Consider the following 24174-nt stretch of genomic DNA (forward strand, 5'->3'; position numbering starts at 1 on the left):
ATCATCCTATCACGTTGCTTCGTTTATAGCGTGTCTTTCCAAACTATTGGCGTCTGTGCCTAAGCCATATGACCGAATATGGCAATAAAGCCTCAGTCTGACGCAAACAGAACTGTATTTTTTTCTTTTTTCTCTTTGTTTAATTTTGGGGGGTTGGGGATGGGGGACGCAGGGAATAGGGTAACACACGCATAAAAAATTAATCAGACAATCATATACCACCATCAAAAATGTATGTCGACAGTTTTTGCCTTTTCTGTTGGTGTGCTGTTTACTGAGGTCCAGCAGTTTGCAACTATGTGCTGAAACTAGAAGTGAATAATAACATTTTACATTTGACATGTTTTGTGGGTTATAAGAGTAATAACTATCTGAGCCGAGGAGCTTTTGAATGTTCCATCAGAGCCAGGCACACGTCACGGTTTCCAAGAGCGCATCAATTAACCTCCAGTGTAGTCGTCTTTAGTACATAGCGTGGGTACCACATCTGTGCAAGCTATATACATTTAACAGACAGACCTTTATATTGCATTTAAGAGGTTAAAAATTAATGTGTGAACTCATGGTGCATTAGACTGGTGTTCACTTATATCATGATATATTCAATGAATTGCAGGCCAAACTTAAGCGTGCTGATATACTGTTATAGTAAACTTATTGTCTATTGCCTATTGTCTGTTTGTCAGTGTTTGACCATGAGGTGTGCTTTATTCCTCTGTTTTGCTGTTGATTTAAACTCTGTCTTGTCATTGATAGTCTCCATTATAGCACTAACGTTTATACCATACTGTAAAACCTTTTAAATGTGGAATGAATGAGCAGCCTCGGAGTTCGCAAGGCTGCACGTTTCTCTCACACTTCATTCCAAAGGGGTGTTTTTACGGTGATGCCATAGAAGCATTTTTTTGGTTGCCCAAAGAACCTTTCAGTTAACAGTTCCAAAGAGGCATTTTTAAGAACATTAAAAAATCGAAAGAACCTCTTTCGGCTATAAAGAACCTTTTTTGCATTTGAAAGGTTCCGTGGATGTTCAAGGTTCCTCATAGAACCACTGGTGCCAATAAAGAACTTTTATTTTTAAGAGTGCAGCATAATGCTGCAGCAGCGTAGGCTACGTTAGTCGCTTTAATCGCATACGAGTTAAATAGTGAATAGCAGAATTTTAAAATATTACATACGAAAATCAGCGCTGAGCCAAATTGATGTTTTAGATTTAGGCTATGTGAATGAAGCAAGATGCAACAAGATGGTTGCGCTTGGTACGATGGTTTAATAAAATATTAATCTTAATGCTATAATCTTATGTTTCTGAATATTCTCTCGAATCTGATTCTACTCCGGTTCAAAAATACCTCCTCCTTGAAAAGAAAAATCCACGTCTTGCTATACAGTGACAGACCAGACTTCAAAACTGATAAGTAGCGCTTACTGCTTTGGAAACCTAAAAGAATGAGTTTTACACATAAACATATGTGGAAGTATTCATAAATAAGTCTTAATCCATTTTAATAATGCCTTCCACGATGTAGGTCAGTTAATTAGAATTCTAGTTAAGTATGAAGGTGATTTGAAATCCTCTTAGCTCAGGACTGCGGTTAAATTAACCAAATAAAATCTTATCTCAGACAAATATGAAAATGAAAGCACCTTGAGTAAAATGATAAATCACCTATTTATTGGGGAGTTCCCCTCGTTTATATCCCACTGTACATTTAAACATTTTATAAAGATACTTTCCAGAGTGCATCACTACAATGTTAAACATTATCTTAGTTTTATGGTTTAATGAATGTATTCATGCAGGGTCTTTTTTTGTATTTAAGATGTATGCTGTCCTATACTGAATGCACTTACATACTTAAGCTTGCTAATAGCATTTATGGTGACTTGTTGTGCTTTTATTATATTCATTTATTGCCATTAGATGATAGTTTAGAATGAAAATGTTTCTGCAACATAAAAAATGCAAGTTTACAATCAGGTAAGATTTCGTCAAAAAGTGATAACTACACGGTATGATGTTTTATGTTTGATAAACAAATTCATCCTCCAAACAATCACTTCTGAATAGGCTTTATGCCGAACGTCACCTGACCAACCCCGGAAAACAGGTCTCATTGCTTCCGCTTGTCGGAGAACGTGTTAATAGCCGTAATAAATAATGGCGATATCGACGGACTTTTAAGGTAATCAGTTAAACAAGCCAGCTGTTTATTGTGGACGTTTCATTCGATATTTATATATAAATGTTAGTGAAAAGAATAAAAATTAAAAACTTTTATATATCAATCCACATATGTGATGGACATTGGTTATGATCATTTTTAGTGTCTACTTTGAATGAATCTTGAGTAAATCATGTTCATATTTAAAGAGGGATATGCAAAACGCGTGAACCGGAAGCAACGAGACCTGTTTAGCAGAAAACGGAAGCCTGTTGGGCATAACCCCTATTAGCTGTACAAATATTTAGAAAGTTAGAAAACTAACAGTACAAAGCATTACAAATTATAATTTGTAAGGCTTTATGTTTAAGAACATTGTGGATGAATTCATATAAGTTGTTTATTTCACCTGAAAAACATGCAAACGCTGCAGACAGACATAAGGCTTCCCAAGCCAAAACCAACGCTGCTGGCAAACAGCTGTTGACATGCAATATTGCATAGACTTACTAGGCAATACCACGTAATTTGTGTTGTTTGGAACTTAAAACCAAATGAGTGCATCTGGGGTAGATGAGCGGACACGCGAGGTTTCGCAAAGCTGAGCGTCTCTCTCAGCATCACGCCGATATGCAGACCGAGTATTTGTTTGTCTGCGCACGCATAGTCGTTTTAATTCTCACAGCTGAGTTTAATAGTTCAAATAGAATAGTCAAATGACTAAAATAATAGATGAGCCATTTTAAATGTAAGCTGTAGCCTAACAATGGAGCAAGAGTATTCGAAATGATCCCACAAGTTTATTTTCTCTGCAGATGTTGATGTATAGAAACACATCCTATTGCTCATTTCCACAGTTCTATTTTAGATTAGGCATATTCCATCAAACCTCAATATACTTCTGTTTCAAATAGTACAATCTAGATTGGTTCAACAGGATTTTTACAAAGTTAAAACGGTGTAAAAGATTTGTTTGTAATCAAACCCCAGACAAAAGCTAAAAGAAGAACATGAGCGTCTATCAGCCAAACAATTGGCTACATCCCGATGAATCTCAACCCAAATATTGCAAACCCCATCAATAATAGATCTAGCACAAACAACATTAAGTCTTAATTCAAATACCCAAGCTAAAAGCCAAGCCATCTTTGTACATCCGGTGATGTAACTTCTCACACAAAGACTTGTTTTTACCCCTAGGATGATTAGCCTATGGTGCACGTATTTGTGACGTAGCAGTAAGTGAAAAGCTTGCCCGTTTTAATCTTGTGACTGCCCAGCTAACACAATTACGTCGTGACGACGTTACTGGACCGGACCATATTCGTCGCAGCGACGTACCAAATAACGTGCCAGCGACGTAACTTTGTGATTCCCATATTCGTCGTAGCGACGTTATTTGGTACGTTGCTGGAACGTGATGAGTACGTCTCCACGACCAAACTGGCACGTCGTGAGCACGTTACTATAAAGGACCACATTGGTCGCGGCGACGTTCCAAATAACGTACCAACGACGTAACTTTGTGATTCCCATATTCGTCGTAGCGACGTTATTGCGTTACGTTGCTAGGACGTGGCAAGTACGTCCTAACGACCAAACTAGCACCTTCCCAGTATTTTTAATATTTGCTTCTCACCTTTAGTCCTGTCCGAGGATGTGTTCCTACCACCTTGAAATCAGTATATAATGACAAACTCAAACATTTTCTGCTGTAAAAAACAAACACTAAATCCTTATGTTTTCAAATTGTTGTAGTTTTTGTAAATATATTCACTGCATACATGCAAACCAATACAAAATCATTAAATTCCAACAGAAAATCAGCAAAAACACAGTGCATTCATTTATTAAATCACCATTTATTCAGTTATTTTCTACATATACTAAGCCATTGCATTTTAAACATGACACCTATTATTTAACCATGTAAAGTGCTGCCAAGTCATTAGCACAAATAATTGAACACATCACATAAAGTACATAGTAATCAAAGAATAATACAACCACTGATTAAAATGTTTTACTTTTATTGAAAAATATTAAATATTTAATTAATGATGGGTATAGTATAATAATAGTTATCAGTAGCCTACTCTTATTAACAGAACTCCCCTAGTTTGGTACAAAAATACTGATACAAAGATAGAAACAATTCAGTAGTGAGTTCTGTATTACTTTAAGTTAATTTGTTTTCTGAGTGTCCTGTGTATGAAACACCTGCTACAAATATCTGGTGGTGAAGTGCTGTAATACTGCTTCACTCTCAGAAGCAAAACCTAAACAATTACCAAAGGACCGTAATTCTTCTCAGAAGATAACAGAAATAAAGAAAATAGCAACATTAATAAACAGTAAGAACATGTTAATATAACAATGTAGAGATTACATCTCCCCTGTATTAGGCCCACCCAAAAAACGTACAGTAAATGAGCCTGTTGACTTTTTCAGAAAAATCTTAGATCTGTCCCCAGCTGTGGAGAAGACTCTTTGCTGAGAATTTAGGTTCTGGACAGTTGTGAGAGAAAAAGAAGAATGTCTTTCTTACCACAGCAGCAGAAGGTACTCTCTTCTGAGGGAAGGATAGGAGGGTGACACTTCACTCTTGATCTACTCTTGGAGAGTTGATGAGGAGTTTTGCTAAAGAATAAGGTTCCTGCTAAGCACTTGGTCTTTTTCAGCAAAGAGTACCTCTAATGCAGTGCCACATACTCCAGATTCTTTGCAAACTTGAAACTTTTAATAAAATTGACCATATTATTGTAGTCAGGTTTATTGTTTTTTATTATAACACATGGCAAATGTATGAGAAAATTATGTCAAAGGTGTTTTTCTTCCTCTTCGCTATCCTGAGGCTGTACTGTCAATATCCTTCTCTGGCAGCTGAAAGGGAGAATCACCTTGTTAATGTTGCTACTGTATGTACACACAACCAGTCAAAATCTGCAGTATTTCAGTTTTTTTTAATGTCTTTCGACACACCAAAGCTATATTTATATTTAACTTACAATACAATAATAGTGTGAAATATTTTAATTTAAAATACGTTTTCTGTTGTTTTTCAAATAGACTTTAAAATGCATTTCTTTCCTGTGAGGCAAAGGTAAATTCTTCAGCCTTTACTACAGTCTTCAGTTTCACATAATCATTCTCATATGATTTGATGCTCAAAAAACATTTTTGATTGTTATCAATGTTGAAAACAGTTGTGCTACTTAATATTTCTGTGTAAACTGTGATTTCTTTTTAGGATAATTTTATAAATACATAGTTAAGGTTTACCTTTTTTTTTTTTTTTACTTTTGTAACATTATAAATGTTTTTACTACCACTTCAGATCAGTTTAATGCATCCTTGCTATTAAGGTCTTCATAAAGAAAAAAAAAACTTAAGTGACTCCAACCTAGTGTACACAACTAAATTGGGCAACACAGCATATTAGCATGATTTTGAACACTTACAACTGGAGTATTGATGCTGAAAATTCAGCTTTGAATTTAAATGAAAACACACCTTGTAATAAACAATGCACAGATTGCAAAGTACTTACATTCTGATGATTACTTCATTTTCCTCACGGCTGCCTTCCTCAGTCATTCCTAGGCCTTCTCATTTTTCACCTTTCCCTTGAATCCACATAAAATATAAATAAAACTAATTAACCAATTAATTTTATAGACAGTTTGTATAAGTTTGTATAAAACTGCAAATCTTCCTTTTGAAATCTTAAGTTATTCTCCAGCTTCTAAAGGAAAGGCACAATCTGTGGCCATGTTCACAGAGAATTTGATCTTACTATTAGGTGACCTGGCAAGGAGATTTAGCTTAAAACTTATTCATGAAACTCTTAAGAGTCCACAATAACCAAAAAGAGGGATACGTCATTTGCATTGACTTTTTCTTTGTTAAATTTCCACACTAAGCATGGGTCGGAGCTCTTAATACAAAGTGCACCAGATAGAAAAAATTAAGTTTAAAATGTACAGTACATACTTTTGTACACTAGGCCATGCCCCAGACAGACGAAGGTCCAGCCCCCAAAGTCTCAAACAAATCCTGTGGGAAACACAGCAAAGTGATGTGGTTGTGTATGATTTAGAAATAGGGGAGTCTTACATTGGTCAAATTCAGGCCAACTCAAATATTTTTTAAACATGTTTAAAAATGATCAGGAGCACAGGAGGTGCTCATGAAGGCAGTGGTTTACAATTGTGGTCCAGGTGACCCACAGCACTGCACATTTTGTATGTCTCTCTTGTTAAACCCACCTTCTTCAGATCATCAGCTCCTTAGGAAAGAGCTTCATGAACAAATCTGTCAGTAAAGAGAGATGTGTAAAATGTATAGTGCTGTGTGTCCCCAGGTCCAGGTTTGAAAACCACTGTTGTAAGTTACCATGACATATGACAATCATACGAGCATCAACAATTTCACAAAAATGTCTCCTGACTGAGGAAAAAACAAAATCATTCACAGGCTCTGGAATTAGACTATCAATTGATATCTATCTAGCTATGAGTAATTGAAATGATAAATCCAACCCTGTGGATTACCTGTCTCTCCTCCTGAGCATTTTGTTGTGTGGGTCCAGGAAGGATACTGCAGCACAACTCCTTTAACCATGAGAAAATGCAGTTCCAGCATGTCTTCACATCCAGGACAACAGAAGGGTCAGGGAGGCCTGAAATATAAATATTTAAGCCACTGAAATCAATTTAAATCTATATTTGTGCCTGAGTGACACTGAAACAATGAGGTTTAGTTTTTTACCGAGGACTTGCTGGGTTCTTTTGAACACAGTCTTCATGATGGATGATCTCTTGATCCTGGATCCTTTCTGCCATACACTTAGAGATGGTTTGGATGTCATGTGGTTGTGTCTAAAATACAAATAGCAGCACCATTAGTCCTGTTGCTTTATATATATTTTTTGGTACTGAACAAGTCAGGAACCAAATCAGTAAGTTACCTGTACTTGATACCCATCCCTAATCATAATCATGGTTGTCGTGTTGCTGCTGCCCAGACTCTCTCTCCACCTGTTATTAAAAAAAGTATGTTAGTTTTGAATAAAACATTGATAAAACAATGAACAATGAATAAAGCATTCAAACTACTACTTAAAAAAAAATAGGCTCAATACATTTAGTGCAACAATATGAAAAATTATCCAGAGACCAGCTTTGAGGACGTGCCCACGACGTTTCTGGGACCTTAGCCAAAATCCTTAAACTACTACATAGTAACAATGAACATCATTTCTAATAAGCAACTCACTGAATGAACTGGTTCACTGCCAGTAAGGACATAAAATAGTGAACTATTTGTTGGATACATATTTGTTAAAACTAAACTATCAGATCTGTTTGTCAATGAAAAGTCACTAGCATAAAGATGATGCAAGTTATGTAACGTTATGTAAAAATGTTGTATGTAAAAACCAATAACATGTAACGAGCAAATTACACCATTTACAGGCCTGTTAATCGACAGGAAAGCAGGACATTATTAATCCCACATACACTGAATGGGACTTCGGCAGCCTCGGTCTAATTAAAAGTTTATATAACATCAGTGGTTTATATTTAAGTTTACAATACGGCTAGGCTAGCATGAGCATAGTCAGATGCGAACGACAAGCAGTCAACGTTACTATGGTAGAAGTTAAAAAAAAATGAATACTGTATAGTTTATCGTGGGTAAATTTCAAACTAGACTAAAAATAAGGTATAACATTTTAATTTAGGATTTTAAAAGTTAACTTACTACATAGTAACAATGAACATCATTTCTAATAAGCAACTCACTGAATGAACTGGTTCACTGCCAGTAAGGACATAAAATAGTGAACTATTTGTTGGATACATATTTGTTAAAACTAAACTATCAGATCTGTTTGTCAATGAAAAGTCACTAGCATAAAGATGATGCAAGTTATGTAACGTTATGTAAAAATGTTGTATGTAAAAACCAATAACATGTAACGAGCAAATTACACCATTTACAGGCCTGTTAATCGACAGGAAAGCAGGACATTATTAATCCCACATACACTGAATGGGACTTCGGCAGCCTCGGTCTAATTAAAAGTTTATATAACATCAGTGGTTTATATTTAAGTTTACAATACGGCTAGGCTAGCATGAGCATAGTCAGATGCGAACGACAAGCAGTCAACGTTACTATGGTAGAAGTTAAAAAAAAATGAATACTGTATAGTTTATCGTGGGTAAATTTCAAACTAGACTAAAAATAAGGTATAACATTTTAATTTAGGATTTTAAAAGTTAACTTAACGTTACCACAGACCGCCTCCAGAACTAAGCTAATTAACTTTAACATTAACCAAACAGGGCATTTATTTATTAAATTAATATAGAAAACCTCCAAAAACACAAAACACTACTTATCTTACGTGTCATCTAACGTTATATCAGCAAAAAAATATGAATAAGAGAAGATTTTAAGCGCTTACCTTTTCCTTCTCGTCCGTCTTCTGGAAGTTGACCGTTAATGACGGGTACGCGCACGGGGCACTTACGCAGCACTCAGAAAGTGACGTGCGCTGGTTTTAACCATGGTTTTAACCTTAACATTTGTCCCGTTCCCCCTTTCAATAAACCATTCACAACCATAAATTATCACCATTTGCTAAGCAAACTATTTGGTTTTTGTTTTGCCATTAATTTGATGACAAACATTTCTATATTTTAAATGACGGGTTATACAATAATTCATTCCATCATGCAAAATGCTTGACGAATTCAGTATATTCCCCATATTATTGGCTATTAAAACGGTTTACACCTTTAAAAATAAGCTTAATACATGTAGTGCAATAATATGAAAAGTTAGTTGGAGACCTGCTGACCACGTCGCTATAACGTTTCCCACGCGACCAACCAGCAACGTCTTTTAAGGACGTGCCTACGACGTTTCTGGGACTTTAGCCAAAATTCAAAAATATGGAACGTTACCACAACGTCCTCACGACGTTGTCATAAAGTAATGTCACGCTGACCAAATGACGACCAACTGGCGACGTCCTCACAACGTACTGTGTTTGCTGGGTGAGAACTGCATTCGCACATGCAGTCTGTAGATGAACGGTGTGTGTCTTTATAAAATAGGATATTTGATTTTTAGAAACTTCCTCAGCCCCAAAAGAAAATACTAGGGACAAACAGCAAAAGGCGCGTTTTTTTCTAAATGTGCGCACGGGACCCTTGGGGTCCCTGCTCGCGCTAGGCACGAGAACGGCACGAGCCATAAGGGACAAAAGGCCAGATGGCTGTGCAATTATAATGAATTATATATAAGAAAGGGCTGCGGTTGTTCGTCTTTTTTCAAATTTAAATTATGGATCATATGTAAAATCTGATTTTTAAATATAGCAGTATTTTATATAGTGCAATGATACGAATAAGTGCTAAATTGTACAATACTGCGTGCTTATATTGCATTGTTCAGTTTCGCGCTAGACACTTACACAAGTTTGATAGCAGGTCGAGCTCAGAAAGGGCGGACACCCTCCACGCCCACAAAGCGCGTGCTTCCTCTTCATTTGAGTGCAGGCTTTCTGAGTAAATGGGCGCTCAATGCAAGCACACGACTGAGCTTTAACAACACATCCAGAGACTTCAGCACAACCTGTACAATATGGTCGTATTTGACAGCAGGTAAGTTACTGCATTGAGTAAACATGTTTTGTTGTTAAGAAAATTTGCATTACTTTAGTATTACAATTGCTTTAATCTTTTTTCAGCTTTCAGTTTGTCACTTGACTATAAAATGCTTGGTCAGATAACCTAAAATGTGTTGTGTCACGCGTAGCATCTAATAATGAACTTCTGTGAATTTATTTTAGTTTCTAGGATAATCCTAAACGTACAACGTCCAACGACTGTTAATACGGATTACTGTACAACCTGTTGATAAATAAAGTATAATATTAAGCGATGGTTTTCAATCCTGCTTCTCGGGACCCATTGCTCTGCACACTTTTTTCTCTCCCTGGTTTAACACACCCGATTCAGATAATCAGCTCGTTAGCAGAGAGCTCCATGAACTAAGATGAGTGTGTCAGATAGGAGAGACATACAAAATGTGCAGCGCGGTGGGTCCTCAAGATCATGACAGAAAACCACTGGCTATAATGCCATGAACGATTAACCGTTTGGATCGATTTCAGTGATCATCCTAATCTTAAATCGTAATCAAAATTACGATCTCTTTCTCATATTACAATGTGTGAATGTGTTGTCTTGTGAGATCATAGCATTCTCATCGCCCTCTATCTAAAAAGTGTTTATGCTTTACTTTGGAAACATTTAATATTCCAACACGTTACGCACGGATTGATTTAAACGTTATCATGATTAAACATTGCTGCATGCATGTGATGTTATCAGGATCGTGTACGATATGCTTATTACAGTGTTAAACAAATTTATGTTAGTGTGTAATGAGTATTGTCTTAAGCAAAAATATTTTGCTATCTAGTTTCAATGCAATACTTCTTCTCCTATCAGAATGTAAATCTGTAAAACTTTAAGACCGTGTAGAATTGGTCTTTCGGTGTTTTAAAGAGACCACCTGTAATTTATGCAGGATCATAGAAGTTAGAAGCGCTGTATTTGTGTCTTTGGATTTCAGCTGAATTACCTTCATCACAGCACACTTAGTATTATTGATTTACTGTATGCTGTTTTAGTTTCTTTTTAAAACAAAAACATTCCTGTTTTGTGGCGGGGGAATGTTTTTTTACCGAAAAACATCGGTGAAAGTCTCTTAGAACCGTAACTTAAGAAATGCCACGAGTAACATCTGGGCGTTTAAGTGCGTCGTCTGTGGCCCGCAGGACAACAAATAGGCGAATTACATCTAAACGTAATACAGTTATGACGCATAACTTTTTTGGTGTAACTACACAATGGCTGTAATGTAAAAATACATTTCTTAATATTTTGTTTACTTTTATATAAATTCATACTTTAAAACAATCCCTGCTTATAACAATATCAGTTAAATCAAGTAGGCTACGCTCAATTTGGTGGATGTTTGTACAGACAAATTCGTGGGATGATTGTTTGATTGCAGACTACAGCAAATAAAATACAAAATGAGTTGTAATTTTATGCTCTTGCGCTCTAGTGTGCACTGCGATGTTTCCAGCATTGGTGTCAGTGTTGTTTTAGGGGAGTACAGTGCAGACCCCCGGTTAAAATCACCAAAATGCTGCTACAGTATTACACTCAGTACTTTTTTTTAGTAATTATCTGTCATCTACCAGAATCAGCCACAGGAAATCATTGTTTTCCCTGATCACAAGACTTCCACCGACCACTTTTTAAACCACCACTTAGGTAAGTAAATGTGTTTGCTGGGTTTAGATGTCGGGTTAGGATCAGGGGATAGAATAGACAGAATACACTGTAAAAAATGTCAGTGAATTTAATGGTAACAAACTGTAAAAATGCTAAAGTAAAAACCTGTTAAATGGTAAGTTCACCTACTATATACTGTGAAAAACTGTACTGGACATTGCATGTCATTTTACAGTAGTATAACGTTTTCGGGAGTAAAAAAAGAACATCAGATTTACAGTAAATTAACATAAATTGACATCCCCAGTATTTCCTGCTACCTTTTTTTTACGTTTTTTTTTGTTGTTGTTGTTGTTGTTGTTGTTGTTGTTGTTGTTGTTGTTGAAATAACTGTTATTCGTTTTTTTCTCCTAATCAGTTTTGTACATTAGGGTTGTGTGTTACATCTAATGTTGTTAAATGAATGTTTATTGCATTATTTAAGTTTCATGTGGGTTAATGGTTTTTAGAGTTTGTGTGAATGACACGAATGACAATGCACCTTCTCTATATATATTAATTATTAAAAGCTGCATGTGATGTGCTTTGGTTTACCATGTGACTCATCACCACCTGCTTTTGGTGGTTATCAGTGTATTACAAAGGTCCAAAACAGATATTTCTATAGGTTGGTAGATTATATTAGTTAATGAAATTATGATATTTAAATGTAAATTTAAGTTAAAACAGTAAAACTTTTAAGGTAAAATTCCACCAACCACGGCTGCCGTTTTTTTACCGTAATTTTTTTTACAATGTATACAGTTTAAACAAGATACAAATCATTATGTCAGTGGAAAGTCCCTATAAAACATGGAAACCAAACACGTGTATATGTGTGTCCTTGTTTAACCTACATTGTGAGGACCAAATTTCCCCACAAAGCTGATGATATCATTTTGATATTGTAGGACCGTTTTGTTGTAACCCACAAGGAAAACAGCTTATAAATCATATGGGACATATGGGACATGTATAAATTTTTCTGTGAGAGATGGGGTTAGGGGATAGAAAACATGATTAGCTTAGTATACAAAAACATTACGCCTATAGAAAGTTAGCCTAATGATATAAAAGCAAGGTTGTGTATTTGTCTGAATGTGTGTGTACCTGGTATTTATCACATTATGGGGACCAAATGTCCCCACAAGGATAGTAACACCAGTAAATTTTGACCTTGTGGGGACATTTTAGGTCCCCATGAGGAAACAGGCTTAAATAATGCACAATGAGTTTTTTGAGGAAGTAAAAGTGTGCACAATCTCCTGTGAGGGCTAGGTTTAGGTGTAGGGTAGGTGTAGGGTGATAGAAAATATGGTTTGTACAGTATGAAAACCATTACACCTATGGAATGTCCCCATAAAACATGTAAACATAACGTGTGTGTGTGTGTGTGTGTGTGTGTGTGTGTGTGTGTGTACCTGGTATTCATCACGTTGTGGGGACCAAATGTCCCCACAAGGATAGGAATACCAGTAGATTTTGACCTTGTGGGGACATTTCTCAGGTCCCCATGAGGAAACAGGCTTATAAATCATGCACAATGAGTTTTTTTGATGAAGTAAAGTGTGCACAATCTCCTGTGAGGGCTAGGTTTAGGTGTGGGGTATGTGTAGGGCAATAGAAAGTACGGTTTGTACAGTATAAAAACCATTACGCCTATGGAATGTCCCCATAAAACATGTAAACCAGTGTGTGTGTGTGTGTGTGTGTGTGTGTGTGTGTGTGTGTGTGTGTGTGTTGCATGCGTGAGCAGAGAATGCAAAATAAATGTATTTCACCCCCTGGCTTCTGAGTCTTCTTTAAGAACATCATATTAAATAAACACACACATGCACACAAAATAAAGTGCTTTTGTATTCCTCTGTGTTGTCTTATTTCATTTAGATCTAAATATCTGCATCCTTGTTTCTTTGAGATATACTATTTAGCTGTAACATTATTCTTAATCTTCGCATCAACAAAGATTGGCCTGTTGTTGTTCTCAATGCGGTATAAAATGTTTTGTCAGCCAGATAACATCATGTGGTAAATGCAGAATTAAATTACACCAGTGATTTATAAGAGGTAAGAAAAATGCAAGGTCACTGTTATAATATATATCATATTAAATAAATACATAAAACCTGTATTATAACAGGCTATACATCTAAACCTGTTCAACTACTAACAATAATGAAAGACAAAGAAGGCCATATGTATACATAATAAACACACACAAAGTCTTCTTGGCTATATTAATTCACTTATCTTGCGGCTGAAACGGCGCAAATGAATGGCACGCGCAGGGGCGGCAGATGGGCGCAGCCCGCAATGTGTGAAGGAACGGCAAATAAACAACCTGCGCAGGAATTTTGAGATGGAAAAGAGAAGCTTACGACCAAATTGTACTTTAGGCTGCATAATAATAAAATTAAAATGATATAAAAAATAATAATAATGATACACAATTTGTTTAAATGTTATCATGGCGCGCTGGCACTTTGCGCCAATGTTAAATCAAATGAAATAAAATACAGACAGAAAGAAAGAAAGAAAGAAAGAAAGAAAGAAAGAAAGAAAGAAAGAAAGAAAGAAAGAAAGAAAGATAAGTAAAGAAAGAAAAGAAAGAAAAGTGTTTAAAGCTTTTCAACCATTAGTTGTCGTGAAATAGCCTATACTAGGTATATCCTTCACAAATAAATAAATAAACTTGGATCGGTAATATTCAGATTGTAATTCATGTGATACATGTTAATATGTGTCAAAGTGCAGACTGCGCATACCAGAGTGCACTGTCTGATTTTCCCACTCTTTGTGGACGAGCTCAAACACTGTTTTGGAACAGTCCCACGCGGGATTGACAGCAGATGGCCACTACAATGGAGTTTCGGTTGGCCTAATTGGAGGGAAATTTGAATAACTGTCACACGCTCGACGCGTGCAGTTTATATGCCACTTTTTTTCCAGGCTCCCATGCTCTCTTCCTGTCAGGGAATGACCGTTAGATTATCTATTTGAATTGCACTTGGTAGCCTACTTTCACACGAGTAATTTGTGAGGAATTTGAATATATCCGTTAGACAAAGATGAGACAAAGCTCATTTAACTGTTGGCGTGACCTAGATCTTTGATAGGCCACACAAAGATGTCGACAACATGATGTTAAATGAAAGTGAGTAAAGCTCGGGTCACAGAAGCAGCATTTAAAATATGCATTTAAAATTAATTGTGACAAGTTATATAGCCAATGCCTAAAATATCTGACTGAAAATATACAGAAAAATGTTTAATTTGTCAAAATGTGTTCATCACATTTTATTGATTTTGCTCAAGACAAAAAATAAGATCATCACTGAATCAAATTGAATACATTAAGTTACAAAATTGAATACATTAAGTTACAAAAATTTCAGCAAAATAAAAATAGTTTCTTAAACTAACAATTGCAGGTCACCATTTTTGTACAATATTCTGAGTTATAAAGTTAATATACAAGATAATTCATAGTTTATTTACGAATAATAATTCTAAAGCATTTGTATGATTTAATTCTGAATTTGAAATCCGATTGTAGACTAAGGTAAATGCACCTTTCCCCTTTTTAAACATCAAAAACAAACAAACAAACAAACAAAAAACGTTTCATTTAAAACAACAAATCTGACTAAAGTAACAGGATTATGTTACATCAAAAACAAACAAACAAAAACATCTAATTTAAAACAACAAATCTGATGAAAGTAACAGGATTGTGCCGTGTGTATTCGACTTTTTGTAAGCACTGCTCAAAAATAAACGATCACTCAGCCAAAGATCTAAGATGTCCCGTGAGACTTGTCTCGCACAGCCCCTGAGGGATTATCCATTAATAAGCCAGGCTCGTGCTTGCCGGCATAGTTAAATAGATGAGGATGGCACGCGCCAGGCACGCGACTGACGCCAAATGGGAGATGTCAGCATAAATCACGCGCCAGCTCAAGTAATTGCTGTTGCACATATGGAGACGATGGGGTGTTGCGTTTCGGTTACATAAAAAGAAGCAGAATAGAACGTTAGAAGTACACAATAAGTACTTAATTTCTTTCTTTCTTTTTTTTTTTTTTTTCACAAAACAAAATCAAGGTACATTATTGCAAACGAACTAGCCTCAAGTCACTCTACTTGGGCAAATTATATTCTCTTAACTGTTTTTAGAATTTATAACAATAAACACCAAGTAAACGTTTTTAAAACATTTTGGTTCTCGCCCAAACCTCTTCTGGTCTAACATTATATCTGACAAACAAACAAATAAATAAATAAAAATGAAAACGATTGCGTTCTATGTGATATGAGTGATAGGGAAAGATGGTGGACGATGCAACGTGCATTAAGTTTTTTTTTAACTTTAAATTGTAATATATTCAGACAAAAGTTTAGAATGTACAGGCTAATGATTGCCTATATCAGTCGATACATATTATAGGACCAATGTATAAGCTAAATGTGAAAAGCTGGCATTAACGTCGTCCAATATTAAGGCGAGACACTGCATGTGAATAGGGTAAAAAAATTAACCAATAGTTATCACAATTACCCAGTTAATTGGTTACATTGATAATTGCAATTTTTCTTTTGTATCACAAGTTTTCTAAAATGCTAGATTTAAGTATGCAAATGAGGCATTATTTAATGAAATGTTCACTAATTTGCATACATTTCTAGTACCAAAATCTTAATACTGGATGAAGTCAGTTTCAAATTATTGTTTATTTTTTTGACATATTAGAGTCAAATATTTTTACAGAGGGGATGTAAAGTTTGGTGTGTGTAAGTTCTACTGAAGTGGAGATTTTTGTCTCAGTGTAGGAGAAAAACCTCATTTTGAGAAAATGGGAATTGTAATTGAAATTTATTGACACAGATATAAAGTGCTATAAAAGAAACACTTAACAGTGTCTTTTAGGTCTTTTCTTTCCACTAGTCTGAAAAAAACACTGAGAAAAAAAAAACAAAAAGCCCAAAATCTCAAACTCGACAGGTGCATGAAACCCTTAAATCAAAAATCGTATGTAAGATGCATTTAGAGAATTTAGGTCAAATAAAAAAATAAGATTCACAGTCAAATAGGTAAATCTGAAAGGTAAATCATTATGAATTATATATTTAGACATCCATATTTTAATTGAAAATAAATGTAATTTAACTCATAGCCTGCTGAAAAAACAGCTAAAACCTGGTTGGCTGGTCTTAGCTGGAAGTAGATGGTTTTAGCTGATCTCCCAGCCTGACCAGCTAAGGAAGTGGCCAAAACCTTTCTAAAATCAGCCTGACCAACTAAGACCAGGCTGGATGTTTTTTTCAAAAAACAATGGTTGAGATTTAATGATTCCAAACAAGATTAAAACGATCAGAGATGTTGAAAATGCACATATCACGCAGCGAATTCCCAAATAATATAATGAATTACTATATAATTTTAATAAAATAGGCATAATATTTCCAACAACAGTATGCCTATGTCACTGATGGTCTTCTGTCCCAAATCTCAGGGAGATTTATCCCCCAAGGGTCTAGAATAACCTACCACTTATTTTTCAATGACTTATTTTTAAATCAGATCAATTAACATCAAAATTGATCCGATGGTGTAACTCTCTCACAAACACTGATGTCCAGACGCATTTCTAAGATGCTACAGCTGTATAGTGATTTGCAAATATTGTGCGAGCCTGCCATCTATCGGTAATATGGGGTAAGGGCTTAGAGGTAATAAAATCAACAGGTTGCACCTGCCTGTTCCAGAAATATACGAATATTAATATTGAATGCGGAATTAAACGCTAAAGATTGCACTCTGCATTTTCTGTTGCATAATTTTATCTATAAGTAGAAAAACAATTCCTACTTTCTAAACGGCCTTCTTCTGCAAATCAATAATCATGTAGGCTAGCCTAGACTTAAGAAATATAAACGAAACAAACCAATACATCCATAAATGAATAGCCTTGTTTCAGAAAACAACTAGCCAGACAGGAGAACCCTACTCGTACAACTAAACAACGTCATCATGACGCGCAGTCCCTTTAACATCTGAGCCGATTTAAGTGGGGCCAATATGTTACCGTTCTCCTCCCCTTAATGGATTATTCACAAGTTCAGTCCCTCAAGACTTCTAAACGGACCATTCGACCATACACTTTATCTAAAGCGGACGCATTGGTTTTGCGGCGTGCGTTTAGTTGCGAATCAAAGAACGTAACAGGTGAAATATAATGTGAGTCTATAGACAGGATCAGTATAGCTGGACACGTTCAAAGACGCCTAGGAAGAACGAAACGAAATGCTTGGCTGGTTTTCTTTTGGTAACAGCTACGCGGTGACTGGAGGTAATATTTTGTTAAAATGCCATATAATGAAAAATAACAGATCTTCTGAATATATTTCTTAGATATAGGTCGACGGTCTTTACGGTCTGATGATTCAAACAAAGAGGGATGGAAAGAACAAAGTAACTCGCTGACCGGAGGAATACGCGTTCTGTAGTGTGGACTTCTATTGACTGACGCTTAATGGTGCGCTAGCGGTCATTTGTTTGGAGGCGCTGCATCATCATGGTGGTTGAGAGGACACTTCTCGCAGCGAGGCAAGGGGATGTACAAACTCTGAAAGTACAGTTAGCGGAGAAAGTACTCAACAGCGATGTGAAAGATGTGCTGGGAGCGACCCCCGTACACCACGCCGCTCGAGCGGGGAAGCTCACCTGTCTGCGGTATTTGGTTGAGGAAGCGGGTTTACCGGCGAACAGCCTAGCGAGAAACGGGGCAAGTCCTGCGCATGACGCCGCAGCCACTGGCAACCTGACCTGCTTACAGTGGCTCGTGACGCATGGAGGATGTCGAGCAGCCGTGAGTATCTTTACGAACTGTTAAATAGTCTGAGTTGCAGTAGCAATAACAGTAACAAGCAACATCAACAATGCAGTTCTTAGACATAAAGTATAGTACAGTGGGCGCTCTGTGGAAAATTCACTGCTAAAAACAATAGACACCATCACATAAATTGTATTGGTTGTACTGGTTATAATGAAACCATTGGTTTTAATGGAAACTGACCATGTGGGTTTCTTCTGGTAACTGGTCGCCTATATTGGTCACTTTTTAAAATTACTAAATCGTAATGGTACATATCCCAAATCACACTACAGAAAACATTGATAGCTTGTAATGTTTCTAGTGGTATTTGTAGTGGAAACCCTTCAAATTTCTATTTTTCCTATTGTTTTTGTTTGTTTGTTTGTTTGTTTGTTTCAGCTGGGATAACATCAAAGATAAAGAATCAATAAAAAAGAAAGGAAGGAAGAAAGAAACAACACATATTTGAGCAAAGGGTCTAAAATATTTGGTTATTTTCAATAAATATTTGCTTTTAATAACATATACAGTATTCTTGTAACCACACTGTATAATTTTGGGGATACAGCATATTAGCACATGCATATGTTTTCATGAAAAAACAAACAAACAAATCTATTCAAATAATTACAAATAAATACTTAATCACATTGAACAAAGCTGAAAGCATAGATTTGCAACAAATTAAAATTAATGTTTGGTGAAAAAAAAAATTGGTAACACTTTCTACGAAGCCCCTATTTATAATACATTATAAGGGTATTTCAAAGGCATTATAAAAAAAACTTATAATATGTTATATCATCTCATGAATAATCATAACAACAATTATAAGACATTACAATACTTGAGTTTTTGAGGTTATGAGGGTACACTTTTATGATTATTGATAACACACAATGGACGCCATATTAAATCTACTTAATTTATAATGGACTATATCATATTACATTCATTTTTTACATTATATTACGTTTTATTTTGATGGTCCCCTTAGTCTATTGACTATAAGCTTAAACTTTCCAACTACATGTCAACTAACACTCCTTAGAGTATTACTAACTTGTATTTGTACTTGCAAAGTTACTTATAATATAATATAACATATATAATATATGTTTGGGGAAACATCAAAATTTAGTGTAAGCATATATTTTGCATACTACTAATAATAATTACTGCTAGCTGCATGCAGTTGCAGAGTTACTTATCAAAAGCTGTCTAAAGGGTACTATCAAAATAATCAAACTGATAATACAAATGTGTCCTATTACACATTCATCTGATCTGATGCCTGATCTTAGGGTTCTTTGGGAAATATTATTATAATTACTTATAAGTGGTCTTTGTATGCTTTAAGTAAAGTGACATGAGTAACATGGCAAGATATGAGACTTATAATACGTTATAACTATGAGGAGGTAACAATACTCTTAAAAGCTATAACCACAAATAAGTAAAAATTATAATACATTAAAACTGTTCTTATGAATGCTCATGAGATGATATAACATATTATGAGTTTTTTTATAATGCATTATGCATTCATTATAATGCCTTAAGAACACCTTTATAATGTATTATTAATACGGGCTTCATAGAAAGTGTTACCAAAAATTTTGCACAGACATGGATCAGGATATTTTTCCGTGCATAGTCAAAAACAAGCTTTTACATAAATGCTGTGGTGGTGTTTAATATTATTTATAATTTTATTTAACAGGTTGATTTAGAAAAAATTGTTGTGGGCCTCCTCATATCATTGGGCCCCTTTCTCAGTTCCGCCTTTTCCCTCATTACGGACGACCCATATGCATAATTTGGCTTTTAAAATCATTAAGATTGTTGTGTCTTTTGCCTGACAAAACATAAATAAACCAGTGTAATTGAGACACTGAAAGACGTCCATCAATGTATGCTCAGCATCCACACTGAGGCATAAACTGATTTCATGGCCTAGTCGTCATTTGCCTCATATGCTAAGAAATCTCATCTCATTAGTAGCAGATCCTTATAACACTCATTTAACCTTCAGTCTTATTGTCAGAGAATTTACTCAACAGCATTCTCGAGGTCTTATTAAGAGTGTGACTTCAGTTTAGCCGCTTAACCCGTGCTGCGGATAATACCGTCCTGCTGGAGTCAAGTGTGTGATTCATGCAGTCAGTATAATATTGGAATGAAGCCAGTGGATTTGTTTTGTGCTAAGAGCAGACTGTTCTATTGGTTCTATTTTCTATTTTATCCAATTGCTGTAGAAAAGCATGGTCTCAGATGGCTTCCATACACATCACAGGCCAAAAAGCAGTTACATTTTGAGTTTTCACAATTGAATTATAGCATGTTTTAACAAATCTTCCAGGCACTTAACTATAATGAACTTAGCTATATGTACACTTGTAGTGTTCTTCAAATCTTATTTAAAAAATATTTGTAGTGTACTTTAAGTACATATATAAAAGAAAAACTGCATTTGCAGATAAATCCTGAAATAACTCATGATTGTGTTTCTTAATACACATTTAAACATGCATTAATAATGTCAAATGAAAAGTTGTACCCTAAAATACATTCTAAATCATTGTTTTAATAATCTTTTGTCATGCTTTAAGAAGTACACGTATTATAATCTGTTGACATTAGGTATTTTGTTATACATGTATTGAATCGCAACTTCATCATTACAAATGTATAATTACAAATATATTTAAATAAATCACATACTAGTTTCAATTACATTAAAGTGTATTTTAAGTACACATATGCGTGTCGGTTCATTTTCAGTACGCTTATAACCGTATTTCAAAGACAATAGAAGTATGATATTACATAAACAGATGTTCTATAATACATTTCCTACAATTCCATTGCAAATAAAATTTAACTAAATGTCCCATTCAGTTCACACTTAAGTATACTCTTTTGAAGTGTATTATTTGCATAATAAATATGTTTTTAACAAGGGTTACCTTGCCTCTTTTCCTTAAAATGTAAGTCAACAAGATGTTGCTACATTTCACCTAGTTCATTTCACTAAGATTCTGCATTGTTGTTCAGGGTATTTACAGAAAATTATATCAGCCTGCTTGTGTCAGTATGTTTATTTGGATCTAAACACTTTTTAGATGGGGCCATGAGAGCCATGTTGTGTTGCTGGCTAGTTTACATTTTCTGTTTGAAATAAAGTGGATGTACAATACGCCTTTAGTTAGTTGAAGCACAGTCTGAAGCCAGAAATAAAGTAAAAAACAACAACAACAACAACAACAACCAATAAACACTTTCTAATAAACATTTTTTACAGGTTTATTAGTACTCATTTAAGTATAAGAACATTTGTTGTTATAAAAAAAACTCACCTTATCACTTCAAAAATGTGTTTGTCGTAATGAAAAAGTAACTGGAGCTCTTGCTGTTGTCCTTTTTCCTTCTGTGCACATGCAGTAGTGGAAGTTATCTCTGCCATCAATGGGGAGCGCAACGTCTACAGCAGGGCTTCACATTACATTATTGTGTTTCATACCTGCACTGCAAGTTGAATGACTACAAAAAACGTTGGCCAGTTAAATATGATCCAGCAGAGACTCTGGGTCAACACATGTGCAGAAAAAGATTAATCAAACTCATTTTATCAAATAAATCTATTAAAATACACCCCATGCAAACTGTTGCCTTTGAATCATCAAAAATTTATTGAATTACATATTCCAGCTGAATGTTATTGTATGATATATTTCAAATATATTATGTGTTATTTATTATGTACTGTGTTGTTTACAGGCTAAGGACAGCTCAGGGGCCACTGTCCTGCATCTGGCTTCTCGCTTCAGCCATCATGAGATCATTGACTGGCTGCTCAAAAGTGGGGAAGGGGATCCTACTGTTGCCACAGATACGGGGGCGTTGCCTGTTCATTATGCTGCAGCTAAAGGGGACTTACCCTCGCTCAGGCTGCTACTGGAACACAGCCCACAGTAAGATCATACACTTTCTAATACTGAGACAGTTTTGTTTGATAGAATTCAACCAAAGTAGAAGGACCTTGTTTTTCAACTTTTTAAAGCACTTTAACAACTATGTCACAACCATACGTATGAATGTTATGATCATCAAATGAGTGTAATAAACGATTCTTTGGTGTAAGTTTTGAACGTGGAATAATTGGGGAAAATTCCCAAAAAGTGCACTTCAAATAGCCGGATGTTGCATGTGCTGGAAGAAATGGTGAAACATAGTGAAAGTGTTGCCGCTTTAATTATGTATTAGGGGGAGGGGCTTTAATACTTAAATGCTGGATGAAAAACAACCTTATATACTTCATACACTAGATAGAGTACATATTGGTAGTGCATAGTAAGTCATTTGGGACACAGCCTGTTATTGTGATGTTCCTTTTTTTCTGCAAGACCTTTTTTCCTACAGAAAAGCCCAGTCTGGCTTTTTAAGCATTTCACTGACTTAAGAATTTCAAATTATGGAAATTCATGGAAATTATTAAAATATTGCAAGTGGAATTTTATAAAGCCCAGAACAGGGCTAACAAATACCAGTTTATAGACCCTCCTTTTATTAGATTCTGTGTGGTATGTGTCATGGATTGTTTTTACTGAACACTGTTGATGACTGGCAATTTTACTTTCATTATATTAACATGGATTAACATTATACAGTATCTCACAAAAGTGAGTACACCCCTCACATTTCAGCAACCATTTTAGTATATCTTCTCAAGGGACAATAATACTATAGAAATGAAATAGATATTTTTTAGAGTAGTCAATGTGCAGCTTGTATAGCAGTATAGATTTATTGTCCCCTTATATTATTGTCAAAATAGCTGGCAACAAAAGTGAGTATTTTGTGTTAGCACCATTGTTATCTGGCACTGCCTTAATCATCCTGGGCATGGAATTGACCAGAGCTGCACAGGTTGTTGCTGGGATCCTTATCCACTCCACTCAGCAAGGCAGTTGTCATCTTGGTGGTGTGTTTGGGGTCGTTATCATGGTAGAAAACCGCCATTCGGGCTAGTTTATGGAGAATTCTGCTTCAGAATGTATGGTACATAATGGTATCAATGTTTCCCTCAATGAACTGCAGCTCCCCAGTACCAGCAGCACTCATGCTTGACTGTAGGCAAGACACAATTTTCTTGGTACTCCTCACCAGGGCATCGGCACCATGCTGAACACAATCTGAGCCAAACAAATTTATCTTATAGTCTCATTAGACCACATGGTTACAGTAATTCATGCTCTTGGACAGGTTGTCTTCAGCAAACTGTTTGCGGGCTTTTTTGTAAGCCTGCTTCAAAAGAGGCTTCCTTCTGGGACAATGCCTATGCAACTTGTTGCAGTGTGTGGCGTATGTTTCTGAGCACTCACAAGCTGAAATTCTACTTCTGCAACCTTTAAAGCAATGCTGGCAGCACTCTTGCATCTGTTTTTTGAAGCCAGGCTCTGCACCTGAAGCACAGAACGACCTCAACCTCAACCTCGTTGATCGACTCTTGCAAGGCCTGTTCCGAATGGTACCCATCATGGAAAACCTCTGTATGACCCTGACCACTGTAGTGTAATTCGGTTTCAGGGTGTTACTGAACCTCTAATAGTCTTGGTCATCTTTGTTGAGAGCAACAATTCTAATTCTCAAATCCTCAGAGAGTTCTTTGCCATGAGATGCCATGTTGAACATCCAGTGGTCAGTATGAGAGAATTGTACTTAAAGCACCTAATTTTAACTGCTCTAATACAAGATACACAAATTTGT

General features: G+C 35.7%; 1 protein-coding gene across 1 annotated transcript in view; it reads left to right on the forward strand.

Moving 5' to 3' along the window:
- Positions 1-17642: 17642 nt before the first annotated feature.
- Positions 17643-24174, forward strand: part of LOC141287083 (uncharacterized) — a 39287-nt gene continuing 32755 nt past the window's right edge. The window contains exons 1-2 of the mRNA XM_073819216.1: positions 17643-18399; positions 22186-22379. Of these exons, the coding sequence (XP_073675317.1) occupies positions 18106-18399; positions 22186-22379 (488 nt within the window). The 5' untranslated portion in view covers positions 17643-18105. The remainder of the gene's footprint in view (positions 18400-22185; positions 22380-24174) is intronic.

This window comes from Garra rufa, chromosome 15 (assembly GCF_049309525.1).
Source record: "Garra rufa chromosome 15, GarRuf1.0, whole genome shotgun sequence".
NCBI classification, from domain to species: domain Eukaryota; kingdom Metazoa; phylum Chordata; class Actinopteri; order Cypriniformes; family Cyprinidae; genus Garra; species Garra rufa.